Source organism: Trypanosoma melophagium (assembly GCF_022059095.1).
Source record: "Trypanosoma melophagium isolate St. Kilda chromosome Unknown ctg19segment0, whole genome shotgun sequence".
Lineage (NCBI taxonomy): Eukaryota > Euglenozoa > Kinetoplastea > Trypanosomatida > Trypanosomatidae > Trypanosoma > Trypanosoma melophagium.
The window spans coordinates 404,476-420,271 of record NW_027125148.1 but is presented as its reverse complement, the minus strand read 5'-3'; the positions used below and the strand labels follow the sequence as shown (position 1 = coordinate 420,271).

At 39.4% G+C, this 15,796-nt stretch overlaps 7 protein-coding genes across 7 annotated transcripts; all 7 read right to left on the bottom strand.

Annotated features, from left to right (window-relative positions):
• Window positions 1-14: 14 nt before the first annotated feature.
• Window positions 15-2,252, bottom strand: LSM04_008148 (Choline/carnitine acyltransferase domain; the record flags this gene model as incomplete). Its single annotated transcript, XM_067337797.1, has 1 exon — window positions 15-2,252. One exon carries the CDS (start codon window positions 2,250-2,252, stop codon window positions 15-17), a length of 2,238 nt encoding a protein of 745 aa, XP_067192953.1.
• An 880-nt stretch (window positions 2,253-3,132) lies between these two features.
• LSM04_003966 (uncharacterized protein) lies at window positions 3,133-4,125 on the bottom strand (the record flags this gene model as incomplete). Its single annotated transcript, XM_067337796.1, has 1 exon — window positions 3,133-4,125. The coding sequence occupies one exon, from the start codon at window positions 4,123-4,125 to the stop codon at window positions 3,133-3,135; it is 993 nt and encodes a 330-aa protein (XP_067192875.1).
• A 1,133-nt stretch (window positions 4,126-5,258) lies between these two features.
• Window positions 5,259-7,349, bottom strand: LSM04_003331 (Translation initiation factor; the record flags this gene model as incomplete). The annotated part of the gene is made up of 1 exon (XM_067337795.1): window positions 5,259-7,349. One exon carries the CDS (start codon window positions 7,347-7,349, stop codon window positions 5,259-5,261), a length of 2,091 nt encoding a protein of 696 aa, XP_067192860.1.
• Window positions 7,350-8,117: 768 nt separating this feature from the next.
• On the bottom strand, window positions 8,118-8,330 carry LSM04_001317 (uncharacterized protein; the record flags this gene model as incomplete). The annotated part of the gene is made up of 1 exon (XM_067337794.1): window positions 8,118-8,330. One exon carries the CDS (start codon window positions 8,328-8,330, stop codon window positions 8,118-8,120), a length of 213 nt encoding a protein of 70 aa, XP_067192822.1.
• Window positions 8,331-8,947: 617 nt separating this feature from the next.
• Window positions 8,948-9,886, bottom strand: LSM04_007309 (uncharacterized protein; the record flags this gene model as incomplete). The annotated part of the gene is made up of 1 exon (XM_067337792.1): window positions 8,948-9,886. One exon carries the CDS (start codon window positions 9,884-9,886, stop codon window positions 8,948-8,950), a length of 939 nt encoding a protein of 312 aa, XP_067192934.1.
• A 681-nt stretch (window positions 9,887-10,567) lies between these two features.
• Window positions 10,568-11,776, bottom strand: LSM04_003086 (Organic solute carrier protein 1; the record flags this gene model as incomplete). Its single annotated transcript, XM_067337791.1, has 1 exon — window positions 10,568-11,776. The coding sequence occupies one exon, from the start codon at window positions 11,774-11,776 to the stop codon at window positions 10,568-10,570; it is 1,209 nt and encodes a 402-aa protein (XP_067192852.1).
• A 585-nt stretch (window positions 11,777-12,361) lies between these two features.
• On the bottom strand, window positions 12,362-15,544 carry LSM04_005903 (Helicase domain; the record flags this gene model as incomplete). Its single annotated transcript, XM_067337790.1, has 1 exon — window positions 12,362-15,544. One exon carries the CDS (start codon window positions 15,542-15,544, stop codon window positions 12,362-12,364), a length of 3,183 nt encoding a protein of 1,060 aa, XP_067192906.1.
• Between the last annotated feature and the right edge of the window lie 252 nt (window positions 15,545-15,796).

Here is a 15,796-nt window from a genome sequence, read left to right as displayed (position 1 = left end):
AAACATTTCCCTCTTTAATTATCTCGTCTAACAGTAAAGCTGCTTTGCATATCACTTCTTATCGAACCCTTGTATATAAATCCCTCTTCGCTGTCATAGTTGAAATCGTTAAATCCTGTTGGGTGAGAGAATAATAACGTACGCACTTCGGTCCGTTTATCTGCAGATTTACCGTAAATGATTCCAATCATATGTAATAAGGATGATCGCAGTAGTGTTGTGAATACCTGTGAACTAGCGTATGGTTGGGAATACTTGGAAGTAACACAGATATCAACGTGATCATTCTTAATCATATAACCGATACCGAATCCATCACCCACTACAGGACCGAAACCAAAAAGACTTAAACTACTACTGCCACAATGGGATGTGGACATATTCCAATGTGCACTTCGTTTAAAAATAGGGGCTTCAAATAATTCAGGAATTGGAATTCCATGTTTTACAGCTTGTAAACGTAAACCAAGAAGATGACGATCAATACCATGTGCATTTTTTGCACGTTTCATATTTTCCACATGATCTTGAATGGCTTCATGCATTAAAGTAAGTTGTGTTGGTAAACGTGATCCCGCACGTTTTGCAAATACTGGTTCAGAAGCTGCAATACAAAAGTCTAAAGCGGCTCTAGTGGCACTTCGCACACATTCTGTTCTTCCATGTAGAAATGTTCGTGTACTCGCCGCCTCATAAGTAGCACAGGTATGACCAAACATACGATAATAAGTAAGTTGAAAAGCAAGTTGTACAAAAGCATCTGGAGAAACTTTTAAATCTTTCATAAAAGATCCACCAAAGTCTCGAAAACGTAGAACTGCTGTTTCATTTACTTCAATCATCGTTTTATATTTTGCAAAAGCCTCACTCATCGCAAAATTTAACTCTGGATCTAATTTCCATTCCAACTCGGTAATGAGATCTCTAGCAATTTCACGACGAGATTCATCTAACATTAACTCTTCTACATATTCCCTTGTAAACGCGTTATTACAATCCGCTTGATACATACGATCTGCTAAACGTAATGTGGAAGTTCCATCCACAACGGAGTGTTCCCAGTTAACTCCAGCCCATCCATCACGTGTTACAATGATATTATGACGATCAAACCATCTATTTGTACCACTACCATGAAGAAAAATACGAGCCGCCTCATCAGATGTTACTACTTCTACACTATCTAAAGCCAAACAAATAATAGCAGACTGAATAGTACGTAATATTTGATAGTTTCCAAGTTCTTTAAGATGTTCTCTTGCCTCAAACCATCCTGTACGCTCCATTGTTGTAAATAATCCAACAGGAGGTCCTGCATCTTCTGTACTATTAACTTGCTCACCAATGAGTTGTAGCGCTACCACAAGAGTCGCCGCATCAATAGGTACCCCTTTATTATCTAATACATCTACAGAGAAGAAACGATTACGTTGAATCACCACACAGTGTTTGGGAGGCGTTGGAAGTGAAACATACTCTACACTCTTAGAATGTAATTCATCATCTGTTAATGAAGGAGAATCAAGATAGCAGACATTACGATCTCGATATCTTCCAGGTATTCGCGATGTACAACAGAGAAAACGATTTTGACACATACATACCGGTTTATCCCGTTCATACTCACACAAAAGATTTCCATCACGTGTATCGACAAAATAAGAGGCGGCACCCCAAAGAAGACTTGCAGCACGACCAACTTGAGTCATGGCTTTTCGGTTTGGATGTGCACTAAATCCAAAGAAATAATTCACATTAATTGGAATTGGATCACGTGGGCAAAGATAGGCATCATCCCAGAAATCCTCCAACCAACTTGGCTGTCCACACCGTTCATCCCATTCATGAAGAAGTGCATCTAGCTTCTCTCCCACACCACCACTTGCCTTAAACTCATCCACGAGTTTAGAAACAACAACATACTCCACAGGTGAGGCAATGGCTTCAACAGATTTAAGAAATTCTTCACATGTCTCTTGCAGCGGTGGAATTGGTAAACGTGGTAGACGCCTTTGATGTTCCGCTAATGGAACATCATCGGCGGAGGGTTGTCGATCCAACATGTCACTTGGATCTGTATAGCCATATACACTGAAACACTCCTTTGAATGACGTCGCAGTTGATGTTCTTGTGGAGTTTGAATGAGAGGTGATCGTACGGCAACGTAATACTCCGGCGGGGCATCCAGTAATGAGAATGGACGTGCATTTTTGTTTGGTACAGAAGAGGCAAAACGACTCTTTGTTGGCATATTTGTATGGTTGGTTAGTTTGTTTGTGTTTCACAAAAGATGTAAAGCATACCTTGTAATCAAAGAAAAGAAAGAGATAGGTAATGAAAAAGAGAAAGAGAAAAAAAAGAGAATACTTCTAAACAAAATGGAATGCACCAAGTAAAAAAGAAAATAGTAGTAAGAATTTCAATAATTTCTAATTTAATTTTCTTTTCCAATATCCTTTTTTCTTTTCTTTTCTTTTTTGTGTGTGTTTCTTCATCCGCATTAAGATTCGGCATGCATCTGCGCATATGGATTCAGGCATATATATAGAACTAAAGAAAAAATGCATTTTTTTTTTATGCGTATACAGATCTATGTTTCTCTGTGATGTCTCGACAGAAAACGAATCTCCGTATCACATTAAAAAATATACTAAATAAATTACCAGTTAAATCTCCTCTCTATGGTTTGGGTGCGTTTGTATTATAACTTACAGGCATCTATGCATAAGTTAGAAATAAGTAGTAAAAATACACATAGCACCAACACAAAGAAGCTTCATTCCACTGTAATCAATAAAGTTTATTTTATTTTCTCCCCTTTTCTTTTTGAGTTTGTATGTGTGTATGTATATCTAACCATTTCTCTCTCCCAAAAATATTATGACTCACAGCATAATCCCCAATATCTCATTTTCTTGTTTCGTTACTGGTTTTCTTTCATTATATATATATATATATATATATATATATATATATATATAGATATATATATTACCTCTTCAACACACGATACAACTAATCATGTCTTACCTCTCCATCTCTACTTCTTCTTCTCCTATTCTTCTCTCTCTTTTTCCTTTCACCTCCCAACAATTTCCACTTTTCTTTTCCTCTTCTTTTTTCTTTCTCTCTCACCGCTTACGAAAGTCCTCCACGGCGAACTCCGTGGGCCGCGGTATCTTCTTCATGGCGTAGTTCTTCGATCCAATGTAATTTGCCTCGGCGTTCGCATCCAGCCAGTTGTTCTGCGCCCGGTCCACCAGCGCCGACATCTCCTCCCGCGTGACTCGCACTTTCTGCGTTTGACGGCCTGACGGGCCGCGGCCGCGTTGTTCGCCCACAAGTGCGCCGGGCGTCCGCATCTCGTCCATCGTGCGGCGGTGCTCCTCCATGAGAAACGCCGCGAGCCACGCCGTGCCCAAGAGAAAAAGCACCTGAATGTTAATATACGCCACGGAGATGCGGGGGTACTTTTGATAGTGCTTCCACCACGAAAAGTCCTTCTTCACCTGCACGACGTTATATCCAAATCGGGGGGCGAGTTTGCCGTCCGGCGGCGGCGGTGTTGTGTACGCCACTTCCCCCGTCGGCCACTGCACACGTGAGACGATGTATTGCCCGTTCTCGTCTACAATTGGGGCCGTCGCGGCGTCTTCGTACGGGCGTTGAACCCACCGCATGGGCTCCACACACGGGGGAATAGACGCCGGAGTGGCCGCCGCCGTAGTCTTCTCCGTTTCGCTGTTCGTAGTAGGAGGAGTAGAGGAATTAGAATTAGGAGTAGAAGAGGGATCTGTGTTTTTGTGATGCACACTATCAGCCTCAGAGCCAATCCCTTTTGTTTCTTTACAAGAGGATGACAAGGGAGATTCTAATGGCGTAGAACTCCCATCTGCAGTTTTTTCGTCCTGTTGCTGTTGGAGCGATTCTTGTTTTTCTTGTTGTTTTTGTTGTTTCTCCTCTTTTGGAGCTTTATCATTTGTGTGGTGAATCTCCGTTTTCCCATCTTTTTCATTTTCTCCCGTAGTATGCGTTCTTCTAGCGTTAGCCATCGTATCCATTGACAAGAGCCAAAGAACTCGGCTACCCAAAGCAACACGAACACAACCTACACGGCGTAGCATCACTATAGACTCATGAAGCACAATAAGGTCCACGTCGTTAGAATAATCTAAAGCAAGATACTCTACAATAAAGGCAATTAATAAGAATAAATAAATAAAGAAAAACGAAAAAAGGGGGGAAAGGGGGTCATATCATAAATTATTACTAAGAGAATAAAGAGTTGTTGAAAACATTATACCTAGTATGCGAGGAGGGTTGCTACAGAGAAGAGCTGTAGAAAGACAAAAGTAATAATAATAGTAATAATAATAATTTAGAGAGAGAGAGAGAGAGAGAGTAAAAAGAGCGAAAAAAAGAGATAAAATTAGAAAGACATGTTTAGATGCTGACATATGAACTTCTTGTTTTTTTTTCTTTCGGTTATTTATTTAGGCATGTATGTATGTTATGTGGGCATACCATGTCTTTGTAATTCTACTTCTTCCATTGATTACCATTAATCGGCCTCCACCTTCCTCTTCTTGTCATTATCTTCCTTTTCTCTCATCATTACTTTATCTCTTAATTAATCTCCTGTTGTAGTTGTTGTATTTTTCTCTTTTTTTTTTTGCTTGCCACGTTAACTAAAGAGTCACAGGTGTGTAAGGATATAAAAAAAAGAGAGCTTCATACACCTAGATGTACACGCATACATACATACATATACAAAAACACATACAGTGTGTGTATATGTATGTATGCATGTATATGAGAGAGAGAAAAATACACACTCACTCACTCATAGGGGGATAGAGAGGGAGAAAGGACGAGAGAAAGAAACGACAGATAGAAGTACACACATATGTATATATCCAAAAATATGTGCAATAAAAAAGCTAGTAGAAATGAGACCCTTCATTTTCTTTTTTCTTTTTTTTGTTTTATTCTTCACCTCAGCTTTGTCGTTCCTTACCTTTTTGGGAGTTGTTTCTCTTTCTGTATTCATAGACGCTTCTCGCTATTTCTTAATTATTAAGCGATACAACGACATTTCACCACCACCTCACAGACACACATACATACACAAACAGGCACTCACTTACTCACTTAATTACTCCTACATAAGACAGACAGAGTAGCAAACAGTTTCCATTCTCACTCAATCACTCTCATATACCCAGACATACACAAAGAATATATATTTATATGTTATCTAATTAAGTGCGCGGCGTTGAATGATACGTTCCTCTGTAACGTCCTCGTGCATCATTACTTCTTCCTCTGGAAGAGATTTTAAGCGGCGTGCCCATAATCGGCTCCATGGTGATGATGCAATGAGTTCCTCTCGAGTATTCGTCCAATTCTTATCGCGATGATATTTGGCAATCTCACGCATGCGTTTCATATACTTTTCTTCCCTCTCCTGCATAACACGACGTACCTCTGCCTCTTCTTTTGCCTTCTGTTCATCCAATTCATGCTGATAGCGTTGACTGTACTCATTCAAGTGATCACGCACATATTTAAGTTCCTCCGCTGTTAGCACTGGCGCAGCAAGTGGACGCCATGAAAAGTGTGAAAGACGACGCACCTGTTTCTGCATTAACTCCCTGCCGTTAAGATCGTAAATACGGAAGTGTGTCTCATTGGAACTCTTCAGTGCAGATGTCCATGAGGCGTAAAAGCGACCTGTGGGATCCCATGCAGTGTCTGTTGTTGGAACGGAAAGTTTCTCCAACTGCACAGCCATTCCACTGTCGTTAATACCATAGAAGTGCAGAAGAGATTTCTCGTAGTTTGTAGCCACCAAACGAGCCCCACGTGGGGCCCAGAAGAGATGTGTGGCACCTGTTGGATAGCGACCGAGAAGTTTCAATTGTTTCTTTATACTGTAAATACGCAGTTCAGATGTGGCGCCCATAGCGCCAATCCTTGTGTGATCCTCAAGAATAACGGCGAAGTGCGGGCCAGACGGCTGCCAGGCAAAACGACCGGCGGAGAATCCCTTTTCCAACTGCAGTTGAAAGACAGACGCACTTTTTGTGCCAACGGCGAAGAGGGAGTACTCGGTGGAATTGCTCTTTGTCACCTTAACGACAAGATGTGTGCCTTGTGGGTGCCAGAGAAGTTCCAATCGCTCAGCTTGTAAAAAGTTACGTCGCTCAATAACTTCATCATGCACAAGATTATCCTCCACCGTCAAATTCTGAATCGTCACCTTCCATCCTTGATTCTTCTCAAGTTCGGAAACAAGCGCCATTTGCTTACCCACAACCGGATTCCACTCTGCAATCTTCAGCCCACTGACGAGGAATGTCTGTGAGGCTGGGGCAGTGCTGGCAGCTGCTTGTAATAAACGCATAGTTTCAGAGCGGTAAATAAATAATTTGCCAGGAGCACCGGGTTCCAGGCTAGCATGTGCAATAGCAACAAGAGAATCATCGGCGTTAAAACGTGCAATAGGCCATTTGTCGTCATCCGCAAGATCAAGACCACCAAGTGTGCGAATCTTTTTAGCCACACGAATATCCCACACACTTACATTATTTAACGTCTTCACTACGAGGTATTTTTCCTGTGGTGAAACAAGGAAAGCCTTAATATCAAGTTCTGGAACCTCAAATAATAAATTCATTTGACGTCCACCCCAGATTTTAAGTCCACTCATATGTTGTGATACCATTAAACGACCAAATGTAGACCATGCAGGCATGGGACGAATAGATGTAAGTGGACCATAAACAAGACCAGCACCCAATTTCTTCTGACGACGATCCATTTCTGTCCATTGTCCAATAGAATCTGTTTTTAAAGCACGTGGTTTGCGGTACAATTCTGCTTTGAGTGTTAAATGATTAAACCAATACCACTCTACATCAAATGTTTCACCTTGTTTAATAAAAAACTGCGGACGTGCCATAGGATCTTCAGACATTGTGTTAACAAGATCAGAATCTACATCTTCTGTGAGAGCTGGTGGTTTATATTCCTCTGGTGGTGCACGTGCGGACTCCAGTGAAGACCAACGGTATGTTGTAAGCACATCTGTCTTTGTGAATCGGTAGAGATTCAGTCGAGCCAGTGCATCTTCTGCCTTTGAAACAGTAGCGAATGATATAAATGCCCCTGTTACAAGTCCAGTTGTCTCATCAAGGACCAAGTTGATGTGAAAGTCTTCATGACCGAGAACTTCAGCTACTTTGTTTTTCATGTGTCGGGAGAACATGGCACGTTTTTCGGGTGTTACATTACTCGGTAAGCCATTCACGATGATGTATCTTGACATTTGGCTATCGCCCACCATGATTGCTGTTATTCGAGTTTAATTGTTTTTTTTTCTTTTTCTTTGTTTTTTTGTTTTCGTTGTTTATTTCTTTCTCTCCTTTTTTACTTTTTATATGCCTAATAAATCAATTAGGTACTTTGAATTAATTTTCTCTTTTCCCTCCTTTCGTAATATTTCTTTCGTTTTTTTTTTCTCGCTTTCGGTTCTTTTCTCTCTTTCTTTCCTATCAGACCTTCTTCTTCCTTTCGCTCTCTGCTTCCTTTATTTGTATTTCACCAGAATGAATAAATATTCATAGCACAAGAGAAACAAGTCATAATAATAAGAAAAATAAAGAAGAAAAAGGGAAAGAAACAATAAAGAGCAGAACCTCATTTACAACAAGGGACAATAAATATATAAAGGAACTAAATCATAGCATTGCTGTAGCAGTGTGTTTATGTAAAACTCTTTTTCTTCATTCTTAATTCCCTATAAGAGCTCCTAAGTGCTTACTTTTCTCTTTTTCTTACTTTTCCTTCAAAATATCGTCTAACCTTCATGATTTTTTTCTTTACCTTTTCAAGTAAATATTCGCCCCCAACTAAAATGTCTTCTTCTTCTTCTTTCGTCTTTCTTTTTTATATTTCGCCTCCCTGACATCATTCCTACCTACCTACTCATACACCCATATTCACTTTCTTATATATATATATATATATTGTATCAGCTCACAATTCCCTTTGTTTGCGAGAAAAACAAATATAAGAAAGAAAGGCGAAAAACAAAAATCACAAAAATTACAATTTACGCCTCTTCCGCCTCCATCGCAGCTACTTTCTTCTGCAGACGGATCCAAATATCGCGCTGGTTGTGTCCATCATTCCACTGCTGAAAGAGCGGCTCAAACTGATATAATCCATACTTGTTATACACAATAGGGACAGCGAGTACAATTGGAACACGAATATAACCGCGGGCGTACGTCCAGTTAAGAACAGTTGTCCAGAAGTTGGCCATAATATCGATTTAAGGTCTTCCTTTTCTTCCTTTCTTAACTTCTTGATTCTACACTGATAGAAATACATATAAAGGAAATGAAAAGTGTAACAAAGAAAGAAAGAGCAATCATACAAAGAAAAACAAAAATAAGCAAAGAAATCACTCAGATCATTGTAAAACAAAAAAAAGAACAAGAGATAAAAAAAAATATATGCAGTTGTTCCTACCATTGGAAACACGTAAAGAAATCAACAGAAAGAGACGCATTATACTCTCTATGCAGTCAAGTAAAAATAATGGAGAAACATCATCAAAAAAAAAACTACACCCCTAATATAAGTGCCACAAAATAAAAAAAATACATTCATATCATTTAAAAAGAATAAAGGAAAAAAAGACATGATGATGAACCACCTGCTCTAATGTCTTTGGCATCTCAGACTACAACAATACTTCACTCACTTGACTCCTACCAAACTATCCTACTCCCACCCAACCCAACCCTATGATAGACCTTAATCCCAACTATATATATATATATATATATATATATATATATATATATATCACTTCTTCTTTTTCTCTCCCTTGATTTCTTCTAGACTATTACTTCTATTTTACCTTTTCTCTCTACTTTACACGTACGCAGCCCACATCTCAGGTTTAGTATGGAAACCATCTTTTCTCTTTTTACCCGGATATTTTACTTGAAGTATTTCTTGGTAACTCTGTGCCCACAACATATCGAATGTAATAGGGAAATCTATCTTTGTTGGTTCTTCAATAATTGGTGCCCATGGTTCAATCTTCTTACTTCTGGCCCCGTGCAAAACTCCAATGTCATCCACCAGTCCCCAATCCGTGACGGACTCCCGTAGGGCTCGTGTCCAGTATTGTTTCAATGCAAATAAACCCCCATCCAATTCCTCCGTGATTGGAATCTGACAACTGAATCGTGTATTATATGTGATATCTGGACGATCCATTGAACGCCAGTTTGTAAGGGAAGTGTACTCCCAGCGATTCGGTGGAAGAAGACGATCCAGTGTTTCAATATCAACATTCACAAGACAACCATCTCCGTGATTCCAATCGGCACAATCCGGGTTATTGCATTTTCCCCAATAGTGTGCAAAGCCATGACATAAACCGGATCCATCAATAAGCGTATTAAGGGTAACATCTGGCATTGGATAAGTGCGAAGATGATAGGGATGACCATCAAATCCAATAACCGTAATATTTATAATCTTTGTCTTGTGTTGACTCTCATATACTTTACCATCCACCGCGTATGTTTGACTCAAACGACGAGCCACAGACTTTTCTGGTAATACTCCCGTGCGGCGTTTTTCACGGTAATTGAGTTTATCACACATAATCTCTGCCTTTTTAAGTGGCTGCTGTAAACAATTACGGTGTGAAATCTGCCAACGTCCTGCCTTCTGCGTTTCCGCAAGTTCTTCAATCTCATTATACATATGTGGAATAATACGGTAGGATTGCATGCTATTTAGTGTAGATGCTGCTACTGCAGAGATGGCAGAGGTAACACCAAGAGGTCGACGAAGCATTTCAAACAAACTCCGCCTGCACTAAAAGAAAGAAAAAAAAACTAATAATGATAGTACTAAAGAATAATACGATTAAACCCCTCCACTACAATAGTACCATTAATAAAAGTATTAAAGAGAGATAGAGAAATGGAGAAAGAAAGAAAGAGAAAATGTAAAAGAAAAGGTAAAGAAGAATGAGAAACGGAAATATTATGGGAGAACAGAGACAACTTGGATAGAGTTGGAGAAATCAAAAAGTGCAAAAGAGAAAAATAAAATAGGAAGAACAAATACGATGAAGAAAAAGCCAGAAGAAAACTGGTTCACATAAAGACAAAAAGAGCATTGAATATGAAATAAACAATATAATTCATATTCACAAGAGTAATTAGGGTAAGTAGAAATAAAATAATGATCATGAGAGAGAGAAAGAGAAAAAAAAACACAAAAAAAGGCAGTCCCATTTCTTTCCTTTTCCATTTCCACGTGTCATTCTTTCCATTCACATCTCTTAATTATTATTTTGAATCGACTTCTTTCTGTTTTTTTTTTTCGTTTCCTTTGTTATTTCTTCCTTCGTCTTGTTGTTGTCGCTCTCTCTCTCTCTCTCTCTTTCTCTCTGGATATATATCCAACTTTTTTTTATCTTCGTGTGGTGGTCAAAAAGAATATCTGAAGCAACACATAACTAAGAGTATGTTAGTCCTCATCCATAATATCTAAAAGATCAGAAATTGCCCCAGTTGGCTTTGTCACTGTCTTATCTATACGAAATCCTGCCACAATGCGCATAAGATCATTATTATCTCTCTTCGCTTCTCCCTTCTTGATACGATCTGAAGAGACTACAGGTGTATGAAGAGAATCTCCTTTTAGTGTGGTTCCATTATGACTAATATTGTTCTTATTCACAGTATCATTCCCAGCTGTGTTATCATCTTCATAACCCCCCTCCTCCTCATCATCATCATTAAAAAGACTCCATTTAAATGTTCCCTGTGTGTTATTCTGATTACCTCTTAAAAGCTGCGACCAATAATTCAACTCCCCTGTCACAGCATTCACCATCTCTGTTTGAGCCGATGATGTATGTGTTTGACTCCCGGATGGATCCTCCGCTGTTTTACGGTGTGCACTGTACATATTCATTCCTTTTCGTGTGAGTCGTGTGGCTGGATTCATTGGATTCCACACACCAGGAGGAATTGTTACTGGATAACGCAGTGCGGCATCGCGGTGTGGTGTAAATACCTCCGATCCAATCAGAGTCCCATCGCTGTTGTAATAACGAATACTCCCCGGCGGTTCACAGGCGGCGAGGGGCGGGAGAAAACGATCCTCGGGGAGATAAAAAGCACCGGAGGATGTTTGTAGTCCATCGTCCAGTAATACAGATACAGCCACACTGCGACCGGCGAAGAAGTTTAATAACTCTTTTCGAATCTCCGCCAAGTCGCCAATGCTGAGTTTAGAACAGAGTTGTTTCAGGTGTACAAAAACTGGATTTATACACGTTTGACACCCCGGAGGGATAATCCGCTGGACCTCTTCCAAGTGTGTCCATGTAAGTTCCAATAGTTCAAGTGGGTGACGTAGTGTAAATAACTGATATTTCACTCCCATCGTCATGAGATCAAACAATTTTTTCATAGACACAGATGAGAGTCGCATCACAGATGTTTGTGTAAGTGAGGTAAGTACTTCCTTTGTTTCTTCTATTGAGTAAAGCCGTTGTGGACGAAGGAGTTCATCAATAAACTCTGAACTGAACATGTGCCGCACCACATCATTCATTACTATTCGTGAGGCCTCAGCATTCACGTTCTGTGCCACAAGACGTGTGTGGAGGATAAAAATCATCTCAGCCCCATAGTTGAGGATAAGAAAAGGAAGGGAACCAACCGTCATTCTACAGAAACCTTCTTAACCTATAAATAATTTACAAAAGATATATATATATATGTATATATATATATATACGAGAAGATTCCTTTGTTTTCTTTTGTTTGTGTATATGTGTGTATCCTATGCGAGTGATACAAATCGCAAAATATATCTTTAAAAAAAGATGAAGAATAATAATTTGTGATGGAATATAACCCTTAGCTATAGTAAAAGAAAGAAAGGAAAAGCAAAATATTTTTTAGTTACATGTTTTAGAGGAAAACAGTATAAAATAAAAGAATAAATACAAGACCTTTCCTAATATAAAATGTTATATGAAACCATTAAAAATCATTAGCAGATATACACAACTTAAACGGTTAGTATTGTTTGTTTGTATGTTTTTGTTCTTCTTGCTCTTAAACTTCACCCTCACATTTTTATCTTTCTCCCTTTCTCATTTATTATCACTTCAAATAGTACTGATTCTTTTTTCTTCTATTACTACTATTACACACAAACAGAGAGAGAGAGAGGTACTCACACAGAAAATATATATATATATATATATATATATATATATAAAAGACGCACGTCATGTGACTAGTCTCAACTGCGACGAGTCTTCTTAGAACGCTTAAATGCACGTTGAATACCAGTAGTACCACATCCACTCTTATTTACCCCAAGCACTGCCGTTTTAGCATCTCGGAATAGCGTGCTATCCACAGTCACCACACGTTGCACCTTCTTCTCCACAGAAAGACCCACCACACGTCCATCCTTGTCGTATATCTCACGTGTCTGTTCCTCTCCCTCATCCTTTGCTTCTGTTTCTTCGTCATTATTCTTCCCCACTGAATTATGCCCATTCCCTGCCCCAGAAGAATTAGTAGGAGGTGTTAACTTCTCCAATCGTGTAAAGTGCTCCACAATGCGGGTGACGGCTTTTTGCAGAAATGCCCGCAGTTGCTGCAGCGGTACACCGGCGAATGTCGACTGTCGCGATAACACTTCAATGGTTTGGCACTGCAGCCCAACGGCGAGCAGCACGGCGGCCTGTGCGTGTGTGAGCACCACACCTTCCGATCCATCCGGCAAACGGTGTAATCGGGCTTCGAAGTATAACTTGGCGAGTGCGGGAAGTAAATCCAGCACTAAACCGCCTTCCACAAATGTAGTGGCATTAAGCCGTAGACGTTTCATATCATTAGGATTAAATATTAATTGAAGTTCTCGCCATGTACACTGTAAACGACCACCCACACGCACCATATGTTCAGAGGATTGAGAAAGATCAGTGGCAGCCGCTAATTTTTGCGGGTCATTCACGTCAAGATTATTTAATATACTTAATGCAAGTTCTGTGGGGAGATCACGGAACGGCATAGAAAGTAACGGAATAAAACGTTGATGAAATTCAGCACGTAATAAAGAAAGATCAAATCCAATAGGACGTACCATAACACAACTATGTTCTCCAGTGAGTTCATTTGCAGCATGACGTAAGTATAATGCTTCATAACCAGCACGTTTCCAAAAATTAAATAACGGCGTCGTTACACCAAAACTTACACCAAGGTAATCAATAACTTCATATGGTCGTTCAACAAGTGAGGTAAGAAGACTTGGAATACGTTTACGAGGGGCAATAACATTACTGGTACTGTTTGTATCATTATCCTCACCATCTTCCTTATCTCTAGTTTCTTCTTTTGTTTTTAAAGATTCTGATGATGCGGGTTGGAGTGAGATGGAACCAGTGTAATACTGTTGTAATAGTTCAAGAGCACGAGAACCATAACCAGCGCGTTGTAATTCTGGATTGGTAGCAATACGAACAATACGAAGTCCTGCCAATTTAGCGAATCCTTCTTCAAGGTAATATTGAGATAATGTGTATGGAATAAGATCACCTGAAGGACGTACTCCACGACTTATATTACTCTTGATAGATTCTGATGTAACCTGACCTTCTTCACAGGCATGAATAACACAAAAAACATCAGGGATTTCACCATTCGTTTCCACAGATGAGGAACAAAGAATAAATAAGTGATGTCCTGGAGCATCTGACATTAATTGTAAATCATTTGGTTGATTTTTATAGTGTGCAGCAACCAACATAGCCACAATAGTTTGAAGTAATTGTTCTGCCAAAGGATGATATGAGAAAAGAGCATCACGGTTAACATAATAAAGTTCACACTTATTAGGATGTGGACATGATTTCACCGTTAATGGACGTACCGTGGCATCAAGGCAAAGTAATTTGTGTAGCCATGATTCTACAGGATCATTTGGACCATATCGAATAGGATCCGCCATCGTAATTTCACGAAGAAAACGACGATCATCATTTGCACTTACAGCCGTAGAAGTTAAACCTGAAGCGGTAACATTACTTCCAGATTGCTTACGCATATCCGCAATTAACTTCATAGAGAGACTGCGCCCTGTACCTTCATAACCAGAAACCGTAGAAGAGAGAAAAACAAGATAGGGGCCAAGCATTTGCTTTACCAACGGTAATGGTAAAGCCGCTGCTTCATCAATAATAGCCAATTCTGCGTGTGCAAATTTATCCGCATCATGTGGAGAAATATACTGTACCGTTTGACGATGTTCACAAAATAGATTAATTCGCACAATACATTTACTAAACTCCAGATTCGTACTCTGCATAGCCTCAAAATCTGTACGTTCTTTATACCCCTGTTCCTGTAAACCACGAACCACAAATTCAAAAAATGTCTGTAAATTCTCAGGAGATGGAGCTGTACAAAATATATTACTATATCCCTGTACCAATGCTCCTGCAGCTGCAAGTCCAAGAGCCGCGGATTTACCCCGTCCACGTCCAGCTGTAACCACACACGTTGTATTTAATGATTTTTCCACAACAGTTTGCATAAGTGAAAGAACTGTCTTTCCTTGATCAAGCGTTTGGCATAGTGATACAAGTGGTCCTACTTCATTACTGGCACGTAATCGTTCTTTTAGTGCGGCCAAATCGGCTTCGTGTTTCTGTCTTCCCTGTAGTGCCAAATCCGCATCGTAATTACTCTTATTAGATGTTCGCATACTCTCCACCGCACGCATCTTAGCAGTGATGGGAAGTACATTCAGATCATCATCCACACAGAGAGCCGTATCACAGTCAACAAGAGAGAGAAGAAAACGTTCGTTAAAGCGTGGTACAACATCACGTAATGCCTCTGTACGATAGCGTGAGTGTACATCCATAGCAATAGTGTATAATTGCTTTAATGATCGCATAGCACGAAACATAATGAGCACAACTCCACCACCTTTTACAGTCTCAATTGTACGAGCAAGTGTATTGGGTGTAATAGCTTCAAAGTCCTGTAATACTGCCATACCAAAAGTTTGTCCAAGCACTTTGTGTGTCTCTTTATATTGACAGAAACGAATTTGTGTTTGTGAGAGAAATGTTTGAAATGCCTCTTTTGTTGTTTCTGTAGACATACCACCCTTTACCTCAAGTCGTGCACGTTTCTCTTGTTTTTTCTTACTAGTGGATCCAAAATCTGGGTCTTTTTTCATACACCAAAGCATATTAACTTTCGCATTATGGTTTGCATGAGATACCATTTGATGCAGATTTACAATCTGATCTTTACCACGATCACCAACCAAAAGAATTAAAGCACGATGTTTCTTAAGAACGGCATTTTCAATAAGATTTCGAATGCGATCATCCACTTTTCGCTTAATTGTCACACCTTTAACGGTGTGAGCTGTAGATGCTGTAGAGGCAGCAGAAGACATGAACTCCTTTTGTATTCTTCTTTTTTTTTTATTTTTCTTTCTGCTTTCTTTCTTCTTTTCTTATCTCTCTGCTTTTATTACTTTTTATTCTTTTAGAGTCTCTGTATGAGTGTGTGTTTGTAAGTCCCCCCTTTTAAAAAATTTTTCTTTTTACAGTTTGCGTGTGTATGTGTTTTCTTATTATCTTTTTTTTAATATGAGAACTGCCCTTCACTTACTTTTTTCTTTATTGGTATTCCTGTGTTAATGTGT